At 36.4% G+C, this 16070-nt stretch overlaps 1 protein-coding gene across 1 annotated transcript in view; it reads left to right on the plus strand.

The window, feature by feature from the left end:
* The window catches only part of traf3ip2l (TRAF3 interacting protein 2-like), a 105505-nt gene that overhangs the window by 68894 nt on the left and 20541 nt on the right, over positions 1–16070 (plus strand). The window contains exons 3-7 of the mRNA XM_039744967.1: positions 291–877; positions 5343–5382; positions 6517–6587; positions 6675–6772; positions 10941–11009. Coding sequence (XP_039600901.1) covers positions 291–877; positions 5343–5382; positions 6517–6587; positions 6675–6772; positions 10941–11009 — 865 coding nt within the window. The remainder of the gene's footprint in view (positions 1–290; positions 878–5342; positions 5383–6516; positions 6588–6674; positions 6773–10940; positions 11010–16070) is intronic.

The raw sequence follows: 16070 nt of genomic DNA on the forward strand, positions 1-16070 counted from the left end.
TTGGAAAAACCTGTTAAAAACTGGTATGTTACACAGTGCACTAAATGTATGTAATGTAAGCTTTTACTGTAAGAGCTGGCTGAGAGTATAGCACAACAAAATACAGTCAAGCTGGCCAAAAGTGTGACCAAACCAATTCTTAAATGTAAGAGAAAATTTAAATCTTCTGTGTAAATGTGGTCACTGTGTGGGTAGAATGATGCTGCTATTAATATCACTGTCATTTTAATATATATATATATATATATATATATATATATACATAGATATATATTTTTTTTTCTCTACAGTCTTCCAAAAGAACTCACTGGTCATGACATCTCTAGCACAAGCAACTTCCCCGAAGAAAATGATGAGACTGTGAACACAAACTCTGAGCAGTTTCTTAGCTCACCTCCTATCGTGAAGAATCGGACTGGCAAAATGGCAGGATCATTAAACCCCTTTTCCCAATTGTCTGTGGAAAGCTCAAGCAGTTACCGACCCAATGCCCCCTACCCAAGTCCTATGTGGGCCTGTCCCAGCTGCCCAGAAAGATATGCTGGAGAATGGCCGAGTAGCAGCAGCAGAGGTCGAGGTGCTGGAATAGCCTATGCCGATTCACTGTACTCCTTATCCCCATCTGTAAGCTTTGAGGGTTATTTGAGAAGCCATCATCATGGTACCTCCAATTCTGCTACTTTTTCTTCTCTCAATAGCTGTTACCTGGAGCCCCCTCAATCTTTGCACTCTATGCCCCAGAATGTGTTCACTAATCCACCTACACCATACCTCCATAGACCTGGTCAACCAGCATGTTGTGCTTCTAGCAATTCTCCGGTAACACCTTCTGAGAAGCTGTTTACATGGCAGGATTGCAACTTTCCCAGGATGCCAGGTATTATTTAACAAAACCAGCTACAAAGATGATGTAGTACTGCAGTGCTGTTTTCTTTTTCTGTAGGCTTTTGTGGGATTGGTACTGAGTAATACTTAACATTTGGATTTATATTATCCGAGAGACATGTCATATGATGGTTATTCATGCTGCTTTAATAGCTCTAGAATGCAAGTTTGCCTAGTCATCACTGTGTGGAGTTTCTTCCAATCCCTGCATGGATTTGTTTTCCTAGTACTCTGGACCATGGAAGGAAAGATACTTGATTTGGCTAATGTAAATTATTTCTGATTTGGTGAGTGGGCCATATAATGATCTGGTATCCTATCCAAGCAGGAATGAGTGTGAATGATCATCTTGTTGTCAAAAACAAAATAATACAAGAAAAAAAGTAGAACAGTAATGCAGACATGAAAGAAAATTGAGTAAAAAAGAAAAATTGATGTGGTGGTATGGGATGGTATTATAGAGGTTGCAATATCACTTGTAATTGCTTTTAAGAATTTTAAAATGCAAAACACTGCAATAATACAGAGAAAGTTGTATATGAAATCTAACAGGTAAGTAGTATAAGTAGGCAAGAATAGATTAAGAGGGGTATTACTTCAATGATTAAGTCTTTTTAACAATGACTGTGCAATGATATATTTTATTTACAAGTGCCTATCAGGATGTCTAAGAACATTATGTTAAACTGAATGATAAAAACATCACCTAATAAAGAATACAACTGAAACATCTTATAGCAAAATGTAAGAGTAAAGGCAATGGAAAAAGAACATAAACTAGAAGGTTACCATAAAGAAATGGTTTGCTTAAAGATTTTTGTTTTGTTTAGTTATAGCGTGCCTTTACTGGTTCTGGTGTGGTATACTATATGCATGTACCCTAAAAGGTGTGCATTCTTAAATGCGATGTAATTCTGGAATAGGTATGATAAGAAGACAGAGCACTCGGTATTGTGAAAAAGGATATGAACAGATGGTTAAACTACCAGGATTAGACAGTGCTAAACCGTGATGGGACTTAAAGTGAATGGGAGAATCCTGTTCAGCATTTAACAATAACTACAGGTATTGCAGCAAACAGTCACAACAGAATTAGAGTAGACTGGTCAGAATGTAACAAAGGTGTAGGTGAATGTCTAGTAGTAGTGTTTATTCAGAAATTATGAAATCTAGATATGATTTTATGTGACAGAAAACAGTCCTAGTAATATTAAATGTCAGGTTTTAGATTAAATTATTAAATCTATGACTACATCATAATTCCTATATAACGAGATGTTGGTAGAACCAGTTAGACAGACATACATATGTCAATCTTTTATATCTGTCACCCTTCAGATGGTCCTTTCTCAGGTTTTTGATTGTGTTTCTCTTCAGTTTTTTACTTGTGCCAATATTGGATGGTGGAGGAATTCTATCAAGTTTGCAATGCAATATATTGAATAGATATGCATCCTCGCATATCATGTACAAATGAACATCTTGTGAAGGTCAGTCTGACTGAAACAGTGGAACTCTCATCTACCTTCTAAGCATAATCTGTTGGTAGATGATGGATAATGCTAATTACTGAACCAAACTATTTTTTTTTTTTTTTTTTTGGATCTTGACACTGTGTTTGCAGCAGCAGGACTGGCAAAATACAGACTGTTATATCTTGAAACATGTGAAGAAAAAAAAAGAATTTTCCACATTACTGACATTTCTTCACAAAGGGCCATTGACTCAATTATCTTCTATATATATATATATATATATATATATATATATATATATATATATATATATATATATATATATATATATATTCACTAAGGCAAGACACCCATGGAAAGCATGCCGGAAGGGGCGTGGATTCACTAAGCCGCCGACAAGTAAGTCACCTATGGTGCACGCAGGGAGGAGCCACGCCCACCAACTCCAAGACCATTGGATACGACGACAACTCGCAGAGCCACGCCCACCAACTCGGACGCGACGACACAGAAAGAACGGCGTCATTAATATTCGTCTGTCGTAGAGGCCTCGTACCTCCAAGCCACGTTGACTGTTCTTAGAGACATGTTTCTCGCAGAGGTGAATCTCCATATGCAGCGTGTAAAACGGTTTGCGAGGGGTATCCCACGGGATCCTTAAAACAATCCTTTCCAACGGTTTGCGAGGGGTATCCCATGGGATCCTTAAAACAATCCTTTACAACTGAGGTTAAAACACAATGAAGTAAGCAGTCTTTAAAAACCAAGTTTTCGGTTACGACGCACGACCGCATGCACCATAGCAAACTGTTTTACACGCTACATACAGCAATTCACATCCGCGACAAACATGTGTCTTCTTCACTCACGGACAATTATGTGTTGCTCTCTCCAGAGTTCCATCTTTTCATTCACTTTCTGTTGTATCCTCAAACCCTCCCTTTTTAGACAACTGTGTCTTTCCAGAAGTGTTCAACCATCAATAAATAATTATGCTGCGTTTGTTATGCCGCGGGTTCACTATTGTGTTGTATTTTGCTCTCTCCAGAGTTCCATCTTTTCATTCGCTTACTGTTGTATTCTCACACCAACCCGTTTTAGACAACCGTGTCTTTCCAGAACGGTTTAGCATTCAATAAATAATTATGCATGACATTGAGCGTGTGTCTACCCGGCACAGAGAGGCGTGGGTAAGCCGTTGAACCCCATTCGGGCTGCAAACCGTGGAATTCCCACTAAGTGCGACTCATACGCTCCCACTGGTTGCGTCCCTACCCTTTGTGCACACCCCATTCCCACCTCGCTACTACCGTGGTCGGGTGTCTTGGTGGATTATATATAGAAAAGCAACCAAAACCGCACAGAGCAATGAGACGTCTACGTGAGTCACAGGTTCATCTGGACTGTGTAAAGACGACAACGACTCAAGTGACGAGTTGGAGGTGGGCACATGAGCGGGCAGTGCATACTGAACGAGAAATCAGCAGACTAGCATGATGGAGGGAGCTGAATGGACGTCCTTCTCCTCTCCTCCCGTTCCACACTGAGCGCCGTGCACCCCCATCCCTCCGTCTGGCAGGAGAAGGCGCGATGACGGTCCGCCAGTTTTCAGTCACGGACGATTGTGTGTTGTTTCGGTCCTTGCATTGTTACAATGTTGGTTTTGTTGCTGATTTATTACATTACCGATTTTTCGGCCTGATTATGCGGCGTATAGTATGCCACGGGTTGGCTAGTACAGTAGATTCCAGTTACAGCACAAACAGAAAGCAAAATATAAGCTGCAAACGTGTACTAATGTCAGTTGTGATTAGCTGCCGACTTTCTTTGCACTCAGTTCATGTAATTAAGAAGGCTGAGGTTAAGATGTACCGGGCAAAAAAACATAATTTAAAAAGCCTTATGAACATCACATCACTAGTGAAAAACATGTCAATTTACTTGGCAGGTGTTTGCATATCATTACTTTTTACTTTGCACAGTAGGGAGAAACCCATTTTGAAAATAAAGCCATTCTTTGATTCACTGATAGACATTCATTAGGCCTACATAACTAAGCAGCATACTGTCATTGACAGATCATTTAGGGTTTTGAATGGTCATTTGACAGTGAAGCTATATTAACATCATGCAGTTACTAAATTGAGTTGGCTGTATCTCTGCTTGGTGGTTTAACAAGTGTCTCCTCCTCTCTTTAAAGAGATTGTTAAAGGATCAGACTTGCTTTTTAACAGTTGACATGGCATACTGTGATATGGTTAATATCAAATATCATTTTAAGCTTTGACATTACTTACTCTCTTTCTCACCCTCCCTTCCTCCCTCTCTCTCATATACATATATGAATGCTGTATCTATATTTTTTGTAGCTATTCATACAACTATTATACCGCTTGTTGTTTGTGTGTAGTGACTATTCAAGTTTAGACCACTTCTAAGCTTTGACATTACATTATAGTTTTTCTATGGTTCCCTCAGAACACTCTTTGGGAGGTTGAACGATGGTTTAAGGCCAGTGTTCTCCCAACCCAAGTTTGCCCGATTTATATACATGATGCTGTATCAAAAAAAGGAAAATTTTAAACTCTGTATTAACAGGAAGGCATAGCAGCGCATGGTAGTCCAGAGAAAATAGTCATATACATTCCTGAACAAGCTAAAACAATGAACTATATAAGTATATGTTTTTCAAAAGTATAAAGGGAATAAGGAAGGCAAAAAACAGATGTTACTGTGCACTATGGTCATTTGGTAGCTGGTTAAGAATGATTCTCTGCTCAGAAAAATGTACTGTAGATACATGCAGCCAGTTTCTTAGCAATACGGTTGAAAAGTAAACTTTTTGGGCCTTCAGCCCAATTTATTTTTGCCTGTTACATGAATGTTGAGGCCAGTTGTGACAATATACTAAATTTAATAATCTTGCTCATGATTTTTTTTTTTTTTAAACATTTTTCTTGCGTTATATCTTCTTTGCAACAGATCCAGCATGCTACAAACCAGGGGCGGGCTCCACACAAAGGTATGATGTGCATAGCTTTCTGCGGGTTGGGGTCTCTTATGGTGCTGTATGAATGCAGCACAAGACATATCTCTTTACTTTGTAAGATCTACTGAGTAGAAATAAATACAGTAGTTACAGTTTTCCTTTGTCTATTTAAAACAACACCAGTTGTCTATAATTTTAATGGGTAACAATGGCTGGGTTTTTTTATAATGGTGATTGACAAAGGTTCCAGTGCATGAACTACTACACAGTGACCAATCCTCACATTAACTATAGGTTCTTAAAGAAGAGTTTACCAGAAATTGTGATTTTGGCAGGGTAAGAAAGGTTGCCTTGTTAAAAGTCCATGCTCTACTGTATTAACATTTATCTTATGCTGATAATTTCCCTTTATAACTTCAGTCCACCAATAAGTTAACATACTTGACCTTGTTTTTGGGCATGAGGCAAGGACCTGTCTCCCATCGGAGTGGCCAGTGAGAAAAGAGCAATCACTAGAAAAGTGCTCAATTTTATATATGTTCACTGGGCCAGGTTCAGTGAACAGTAACTTGCTTTTAGAAAAGTCAGAACTTGTTTAGTACCACAGGAAATATTCTCACCTCCTCATTCTATTGGTGAACTTAAATTTGCCTGTTGTGATTTAAACATACAAGCAGTACAGAGGTTAAATAAATCCCTAAATGTAATTATTTTTTATTTGTAATTTTTTTAAAATTTTTTTTATATCAGTAACCAGGTGCATGAGAAACCTAGACAGGAAATTCATTCTCATGTTTGTGTTATTTTGAAATAGGCTTCTTAACCCCAGTCAGTATCACCCAGCCTTAGGACAACTGACAGATCTATACCATTCTAATACATTACTGGCTAGTTGCAGTTTATGAATCTTAAAACCCCTTCAATAAAGAGAGGATTTTTTCCTAATTTTTATTTGTAATGCCCATCTTTTAAATGTTATTTGATGCACATCTTGTGTTATTTGCAGGAATGCCTATAGTGCCATACCTTGTATGTAGTGTCTGTTCATTTTGGATTAAGAATGGGAAGGCTTTTTTTTGCCAATAGTTTCCTCCAATGTTTCCCACTTGTTAAATCTGTTTTACTCGACATTAACCAGAGTGTTTTTCTTTTGCTTTTTTCTGTTAGAACACAAATTCCAACACATGACCCCCAAAGAAATGGAAAGCAGTTAGTCATGCCAATATCACTGGAACAGAGTGAGTATGAGTGAGCCTGATTTCTTAATATTTATTCTGCCCACTGAAGTTCTGCTAATGCACAAACATTATTGTTGTGTTTTACAGGGAAAGTGTTTGTAACATATGAGACAGACAATGACGATCATGTACATGAGATAATCCGCTTTGTCACGTTGCTGAGGCAGAATGGATTTGATGCACATGTAAGTTACATTTTAATGCTTTTTGTATTATATTGTTGCTTGGTGCTTCATCTGAAATAATTTGTAAGTTAGAACTTCTTACATGTAAATGTCTGGGGTTGTGAGAACGCCATCAGGTAACTTTGCTTTATCAATTTTTATGTATGCTCAAGGGCAACAGGTAAATTTTGTACAAAATGTATAAGACCAGATCATTAGATTAAAACCCGATTAGCCAATGACACTTTAACTGACTCTAGTTATCTTAAGAGCTTTCCCAGGCAAAGCTGGGTAGCATTGTTAGTTATGAATAAAGTGAGATAATCACAAAGCTACCAAAAATACTAGAGGCGGTGTGCAGGGTTTATTTAAAATCTCACTTATTGTATGTACACTGTCTTTTTTGTTTTCTGAATGCCTGAAAGGTTAGTTCCTTATGTCAGAATGTGTCAGGGAGCATTGAGATTCAGTCATGTTTCATCTTTTTCTGTATTATGCCCTCCACTTCACTGAGCAACTTTCCCAATATCCTACACCAGTTGTACATTTTCTGAAATATTTTGTGACCAGCATAGCAGGGTTTTTACAGTAGGATGTAACTTTTGAACTTTTAATTAATTTATTAACCCAGTAACCCTGCTTTGTCTTGCAGTGTTTTTAGTTTATTGGTAGTGTGTGTGTGTTTATTATGATAAGATATTTTGTGCACTTTTTCACCTGCTTTCTTTGGGCACGAGTGATTAAACTCTCAGCAGCCTTGGTTGATTCTTTTAATGTAATAAGATTGGATGGATAGATAGCTTTTAAGATGTCTAGTTCACATTGAATAGATGATCAGTTTTATTTGTCAATGTGCAAAGGACTCTACTCCAAATGCAAAGTGATTATCCTTATCCACCTTTGTGGAGGTTAAGTGTTTATATTTTGCAATAAAATTAGAAAACATTAAGTTCCTTCATGGATATGACTAGTTTGTGTTTTTTTTCTATACTCTGTTCATTGTAACTTTTTAGCAGTACATTGTAATGGTTTGTTTTCTACACATTACTGTAGAAGTACAAGTTCTTTCTGAATGTAGTTGCACGCCATCAGGTATTTCTTATGCTCCAGCAATCATTTTATATTTGCTCATAAGATCACTCTGAAATCTGAATTGAATCTGCTATGTGGTTACTTCAGTTAGTGAGTAATATGTCAGAAGAAATGCATTATCTGTCGATTTTGAAGGTCCCCCAGCTTGATTGTATTGATCTAGAGCTAAAATTCCATAGTGAGGGAAAGCATCCTATGAACCTAAGTAAGGAAGCAAAGATCCTCGGATTATGAGAAAGTTTCTATAGTACTGAATGTTACAAGAAAGGTTAAATCGATCATTATGAATAAAAAAAAGAACATAGAACCATCCTTTTACAGAGGACTACATTAAATGAATACCAAATAAGATGAGAATGAAGACCCGTGTTACTTAGAAGAAAATCTCTTTTAGCTTCAGTCTGTGAGTGGCAACATAACTTTGTAATTAGAATTTTACAAGAAAACATGTTACAGACAATTGTTTGAACATGTGTGAACAGAAAATTCTGTTCTAGTATAATCTGAAATGAAAGCAAAGCTTAGCCTGCAAAACTAAAACATGCTTCATAAATCCATGTAACATCACCATCCTTATTGTAAAGATTTATTGCAACAGAATTATGTTATAGACAAGCTTTTCAGAATTAGAGCCATCATGTTGGTGTCATTAGCCATGTTTTCTCACAGCTATTGCAGACTGGGTTTAAAACCTGACCCAGTCATTGTCAGTGTAGAGTTTATATGTTATCAAAATGCTTAAATGGGCTTAGTCTGGTTTTCCTCCCACATTGCAAAGATGTGACTATTTGGTCAACTTGCACTAAAGACCGTTTAATTAGACTCATGTTGAGTGCAGTCATTTGGTAGACGGTTTGTATGGACTTAAAACCCAACACATACAGTACAGGCCAAAAGTTTGGACACCTCCTCATTCAATGTGTTTTCTTTATTTTCATGACCATTTACATTTGTAGATTCTCACTGAAGGCATCAAAACTATGAATGAACACATGTGGAGTCATGTACTTAACAAAAAAAGGAGAAATAACTGAAAACATGTTTTATATTCTAGTTTCTTCAAAATAGCCAGCCTTTGCTCTGATTACTGCTTTGCACACTCTTGGCATTCTCTCGATGAGCTTCAACAGGTAGTCACCAGAAATGGTTTTCACTTCACAGGTGTGCCTTATCAGGGTTATTTAGTGGAATTTCTTGCTTTATCAATGGGGTTGGGACCAGCAGTTGTGTTGTGCAGAAGTCAGGTTAGTTGGACGATCATTTATTTTTCAACAGGACAATGACCCCAAACACACCTCCAGGCTGTGTAAGGGCTATTTGACCAAGAAGGAGAGTGATGGAGTGCTGTAAATGGTCATGAAAATAAAGAAAACACATTGAATGAGGAGGTGTGTCCAAACTTTTGGCCTGTACTGTTCCAGTTCAGGTGCACCTTTGATTCCACCGTGTGATGCTGAAGGAGTATCTTAACTAGCTTGTCCTCACTTAAATATTGTATGGCAGTATGTGCTGCAGGGTAGGTAAGATGACAACACAATGTGTAATGTATTTGAATTTCTTGAGAAACTGTTTGATGTTTTTGGGAAGTAAATAGATTGAGTGAACAGCCAGTTGTCCTCTGGGGATGTATCATTTCAGACCCCAACACAAAACTGTAGCATTTGATTCCATATTAGCAGACTTACAGTTTGGCTGTTTGAATTGTGTGATATTTGTTACTTCTGGTACATTTTGTATAGTTGTATCTGTTATGTTCTTGTTATAATGCAGAGTACAACAATAAATTGCCCTAAAGCACAAGTATATGCAAAATTATCTATTGGAGTCCATAACTGAGATAATTTTTTTGTGTTTGCTGCTACATGGAAAAATCAGAATTTGGTACCAATTTACAATAGTATCACTTTTCCAATCTATAGGGAGATTCACTCGAAAGAGGCCCCGGATATTCTGTTGTAACTTCCATTAGGATGAAGCAATCTGAACCAAAAAATACGCTAAATACCTGTACGTATGTCTAAGCGATTGTATTACGTGCAATGCAGGAAGTGGTGTCCATTTTCTGCCAGATGCATTTTGACGCAGCATTTCCTGAACATATAGGCAAGCGTCCTTGGGGGGAATAGCAGTCATTTCACGTTGGATGTTTTCCTTCAAATATTCGAAAGTGCAAGACTTGTTCTGGTCTAATTTTCCTTTGAGCATACCCTAAAGGAAGAAGATTTGGCGACTGTGGTGGCCAAAGCCCCTTTGAAATTACTCTGTTGCTGAAGAAGGAGTCAATTTCTGCCATGCTCCTTGCCGATGTGTGACATGTTGCTCCATCTTGCTGGAAGTAACCTTCCGTTAACTAACAATCATCCAGTTGATTCTGACATCGTTTAAACAAATTGGTGACCCAATAGGTTTGCACCATGAAGATGTAATACTTTACACCCCCATCCTAATGAGAAGTCGAGTGACTGAGTGAAGGGGTACGGGCGTTATGCACCCAGAAGTTGCAAATGGAGGTTAAACGTCACGATGGCTGTCTGGTGTCTACCTCATCGCTCCGATGCAGGGGCATCTGGGCTTGTTCAAAGCTCCATATACTGAGAAGCACATTGAACATTGTTTCATTCAGATTGCTTTCTCTTAGCAAGAGTTATTACAGAATATTCGGGGCCTCTTTGAAGTGAATCTCCCTGTACTTGGTAAAGGAGTGCATGGAAAAAAGAATTAAATAAGTAGTTAATAACAGGCGATACAAATTATATTAATGATTTTATTTGGAGAACAAGCTTTATATTCAATGTTCAAGGGTGCTATTTTTTTTTAATATTCTGAAAGGAAGGTACAGTGAGGGAATATTAGCAGGTATTCTAAGATTCAATAACTCAATGACAAGCCTTGTGGTCTATAATGGCTAGTTTTAAATTCTAAGAATTAATAGCTAGGAAGAATAAAATTTTTCTTTGCTTCTGTTAGCTATGAGCATGCAATTCCAGGTAGGCTTCTATACTTTTGTTTACTGGAGTCTTTGAAGTGTTTTAAGCATGTTGTGCAAATAGAAATGTTGACGAGCATATATTGTTGAACGTTTTCTTTTAAATTTCAGATTGACATGTTTGAACAAAATTTTCGAAGTATAAGCAAAATTGACTTTATGGAAAAATTCATCAGTGAGGTAAATATTTTTATGCTACATTTGTGTAATATGCATACAGTGGTTTCCTGCATAACATTTTCTTAAATTGTGGTACATAATTTTGAATGTACTTACCAGCATGGCACTGGTACTGTAAAATAACATGTATAGTACAGTATAATAATTTGGGAGAAAAAAATCACTGTAGCAATTGTGTGTACATTTGGTTTAGAAAGGAAAACTGAACAACTTATGATACATTTTTTTTGTAGCATTGATCACCTATGCTCCTAAGATTTAAACAAGATTAAGTATTTGTATTAGTTTTTCTCTTATATTAAAAAAAAAAAAAAGATTTGGCTTGGTCTTTTGGCCTTCATAGCTGCATGTTTGTTCTTTAATTCTTGTAACTATAATGAAATATTCCTTTAATGATATCCTGTGATTTTACAGATTGTGATCTTAGTAAAAAAAAAAAAAAAAGTTAATTTTGAGAGACCAAGGCTCAGCTTCTTTAAATTATACACCACACAAAGCTCCCAATATCTATCAGTTTTGTATTAAATTTTAGGAGTTTCCCTTAAGAAGAGAGACTGTGATGTTTTATCAGGGTGAGCGTTATCTGTTTTCTTTTAACATAAATGACATCGGATTAGGTTTTAGTTATCTCCCACTTAACCAATACTCACTTAATTTGATTTACAGAATGCATTTTAAATATCCTATATGAATATTGTTTTTCTCCTACTAAGCTACATCAGATTTAAACATTCACTGGTGAAAGAGTTAAGATATTAACATGTTAAAGATATTTACACACACAGAACTATCGGTGAGAATAAGAAGTTCAGGCCAACATAATAGATCAGTGGGTAGCACAGTGGAGTAGCTGTTAGTGCAGCATCCTAGTTTAAAGTATTGTGTCTGGTCATTGTCTGTGCAGATTTTGTGTTTGTCCCCGTGTCTACAAAGCTTTTCTTCTGGATACTCCAGTTTCCTCTGTTCCTGCAGGTTAGATAATTTGGTAGCTCCAGATTAGCCCAGTGTGAGTTTGAATGAGTGCATGTGAGTGTGTTTTCTGATTGACTGGCATTTTTTCCAGTGCTGTTCCCTGCTGTATCGCTTGAAAGGATAGGCTTAAGGTCCAGCACAGCAACACTGATTTTGATTAAGCAGATTTGAGAATGTTGTGTCATAAATCATTAGCTACATATCTGATCACATGTCCTTGTTGAAAAACATATTTTAAATTAAGACATTGAATCAATCTTGAATGTTTATTTTGCAGTTTAAAATATTTCTATAATCTTTTACTTTTTACACTACCAGTCAAAAGTTTTAGAACACCTCAGTTTTTTTTCAGCTTTTTTTTTCCAAATTTAATTAGTTGAAAAGCAGTGAATGACCCAAAATGGTGAAAACGTTTTAAACGGTTTAATTTTCAAATTTAGGTTAGCAAAAACTAAAAAAAGGAGGTATCAGAAATCTGAAGATAACTGGAAAAACTGAGGTGTTCTAAAACTTTTGACTTAGAGTGTATGAATGCTAAAACACTTTAGCTTTTTCTACTAACTTGTACACTATCGTGGGTTAATCTGAGTTAATTCAAGTACCCGATGATTGTTTGGACTGTATAGCACTTTTCGGTCCCCCTTAATATGGATATCAGTACTGTGTGTTATTCCAAATCTAGCTTTATGTATGTTATTTAAGAAAATCTCAACTTTTCATGACCTGTAACCCTCATAAAGTGGCATTTATAATTACTTTTGTACAATATGCAATGCATTGAGTATGCTAGACTTCCAAATGTTTTTCACCAGGAATACGTTGTTTAGTCAACTTCACAGCATATGTTTCATTCATGTAAGTAGCACATAATTTCCATTGAACTTCTTTTGTTTTATTATCAAAACTTATGTTTAGGTTATGTTTGGGTTTATCTGTGGAAATTGTGCCTACTCTATTGAAATGAAAAGAACAACAGTCCTTTTGTGTTTGTTTTTCCACAACATTCCATGCAATCATGTCATACTTAAAAAACATAACTTACCTGCCCAAGAGAAAGAGAGAAAATATTTAGAAACAACAAAAAAAGGAGAAAGTCCTTTTCCCCAATATATATGCATATTAAAAAATATTAAAATGTTTTGACCAGATCCTCTAAACAATTTTTTTCTAATTCAAATAATATAGAACACCTCTGACAGGTAGGCTGGAATTCTTCCAGTAGAGCCAGGTAAAAGGCAAATACAACCCCAATTCCAATGAAGTTTGAACGTTGTGTAAAACGTAAATAAAAACAGAATACAATAATTTGCAAATCCTTTTCAACCTGTATTCAATTGAATACACTACAAAGACAAGATATTGAATGTTCAAACTGATAAACTTTATTGTTGTTTTGCAAACCTTCACTCATTTTGAATTTGATCCCTGCAACACGTTCCAAAAAAGCTGGGACGGGGCATGTTTACCACTGTGTTATATCACCTTTCCTTTTAACAACACTCAATAAGCGTTTGGGAACTGTCCTTTCCCTCTGCCATTTCTAATTATCCTTTTAACTGTTGCCGTTATGTTCATATATAGCTTAACTTTAAAGTATAAACGGTGCATATGCACAAAAATGTTGCGTACACCCTTTTCCACGCTCACTTCAAGATATATAAAAACTAAACTTGGTGTCAAGCAATGCACATTTTTTTTTATATACTGTATTACAGAGCTTCACTTTAAGAATGTTTCTTTTATTTCATCCATCCATCCATTTTCCAACCCACTGAATCCAAACACAGGGTCACGGGGGGGTCTGCTGGAGCCAATTTTATTTTAAACTAATTTAAATTAGTTTTGACAAAACGCAATTTAATAGAAACAGCTCACACAAAAGTATATTTTTCCGAGAAAAGGTATCATACTCAATGCTTACAATTTTTTCTTATCCATTAAGGTGATCCTACTCCATTACCAATAAACTACAGCTATTGTTTTACAGCTCAAAATTGGTTTTCTTGGTATTTTTTGATGCTTAACAGTGCTGGATGTTCCTGATACTAAATTTTACAGTCACCAATTTATTACATATTTCATATCTTATTATTTTTACAAAATAGCATAGCAAGACTGCTTTCATTTTTTGACAGCTTTTTCAGGTTACTGGTTTAAAAACATGTTCTACTTATTTTGTGATTTATGCTTAGACTATATGAAGCCCCCAATCACCATAACACCCCAACTGAGCTCTCTGTCCTTGAAGCTTTCTATTGATACCAAATTATTCTCAGTAAAATAATTCTCACTTTTTATTTGAACCAGACTCATATATACAGTAATTCTCTTATTTATATGGCTGCCCCTCCACATTTTCGTCCTTGCCAACATAAAAGGGTTGAATCACTTTGGATGGATTTCGGTATTTGTTTTATCATACTTTACTCTATGTATAATTGCATTACATTGCTTCTGATCGTGCTTTTTTCTTACAGTTAGTCATTTTCATTATTAGTGTAATTTATTTTGATGGCAAGATTTTTGTTCATATTTATTGATACTGTTTTTTTTATATTTTTTTGTCTGTTAAACCTAGCATTTCCTGCAGTAGACAGACATGTTTCAAATAAATCTTTCATTCAAATGCAGCAATTCTGAAATTATAGGTATACTCACATAAGCCTGTGCTCCCTAAATCTACATTGAAATTTGAGCTATTTTCTTAACCTTTAGTTCAGTCTTAACTGGATTACAATTTTGAGAATTGAGAATTTTTATTACTTTCCCAGAGATTTTTTTTTTAATTATACCTAGAATTAACTTCCTTAATTGTGCCTACCAAGAACTACCCCATAGGTATAGGCATTGAAGTCAAGGTGCTGGAGTTGTTGACACAAATAGCGTTTCATATGTATAAAGATGCTGATTTTGAATTTCACTGGATTGCTACAGTATGTGTTTATCTCTTATGAATTTGGAGTGCCTTAAACTTTATACAAGCCGTAATCACTTATAAGCACCACTGAAACTCCTGTGATAGTTATAACTCTCACACAAGCTCTATTTTAGTGTAAGTGAAAAATACAAACAACAGTTGGGTTGGAGAGTGGGACCTGTTCAAAAATATATATATGTACAGCAATATGAGTAAAACAAGACCCATCCTGTCCTGTGTTCAGTATTTTGACTGTATGTTGTGTTAATCTTGGATTTGTGTGGGTTTTTTTTTTTTTCATGGTGAATCAATCTCTGTAGCTTTTCTCTGTTGTTGGGCCTTAAATTTCAAGTCTTGGTCTGATTCTGTTCAAAATTCTATGTGTAGTCATGTGTTAGTTGACTTGCTAGCACAATGTCATGTTTAGCTTACATACTGAAGATGCCCTTGATCATTCCAGGGTGCCTAATAGTAATGGATAAGGCTATTACCATGCCTCAGTAAACATTATCACAAGGTTACCTGCAATTTCTTACAATTGAGCACTAACTAAATTTAAATGATCCATTCCTGCAACCTTTTCCTATTGTCCACTGTCATAAGCCTTTTAATAAGGCTAAACAAAGTGCATATACAGTGATTCCTTGCTATATTGCGCTTCGACTTTCGCGGCTTCACTCCATCGCAGATTTTAAATGCAAGCATATCTAAATATATATCACGGATTTTTCACTGGCTCGCAGATTTCTGCGGACAGTGGGTCTTTTAATTTATGGTACATGCTTCCTCAGTTTGCCCAGTTGATTTCATACAAGGGATGCTATTGGCAGATGGCTTAGAAGCTACCCAATCAGAGGATGTATTACATATTAAATAAAACTCCTCAATGATATAAGATGTGCTTCCCGAGCGGGGCTTGATTGTTTGCTTTTCTCTCTCTCTCTCACTCTGTCTAACATTCTCTGTGCCTGACAGAGGGGGTGTGAGCAGAGGGGCTGTTTGCCTAAAGGATATGGACGCTCCTCTAAGAAATGCCGCTTTATCGCGGTGCTTCGGCATACTTAAAAGCCTAAAAGCACATATTCATTTTTTGATTGTTTGCTTTAATCTTGCGCGCTCTCCCTCTCTCTGACGTTCTCTGCTCCTGACGGAGGGGGTGTGAGTAGAGGGGC

Source organism: Polypterus senegalus, chromosome 2 (genome assembly GCF_016835505.1).
Source record: "Polypterus senegalus isolate Bchr_013 chromosome 2, ASM1683550v1, whole genome shotgun sequence".
In the NCBI taxonomy this organism is placed as follows: domain Eukaryota; kingdom Metazoa; phylum Chordata; class Cladistia; order Polypteriformes; family Polypteridae; genus Polypterus; species Polypterus senegalus.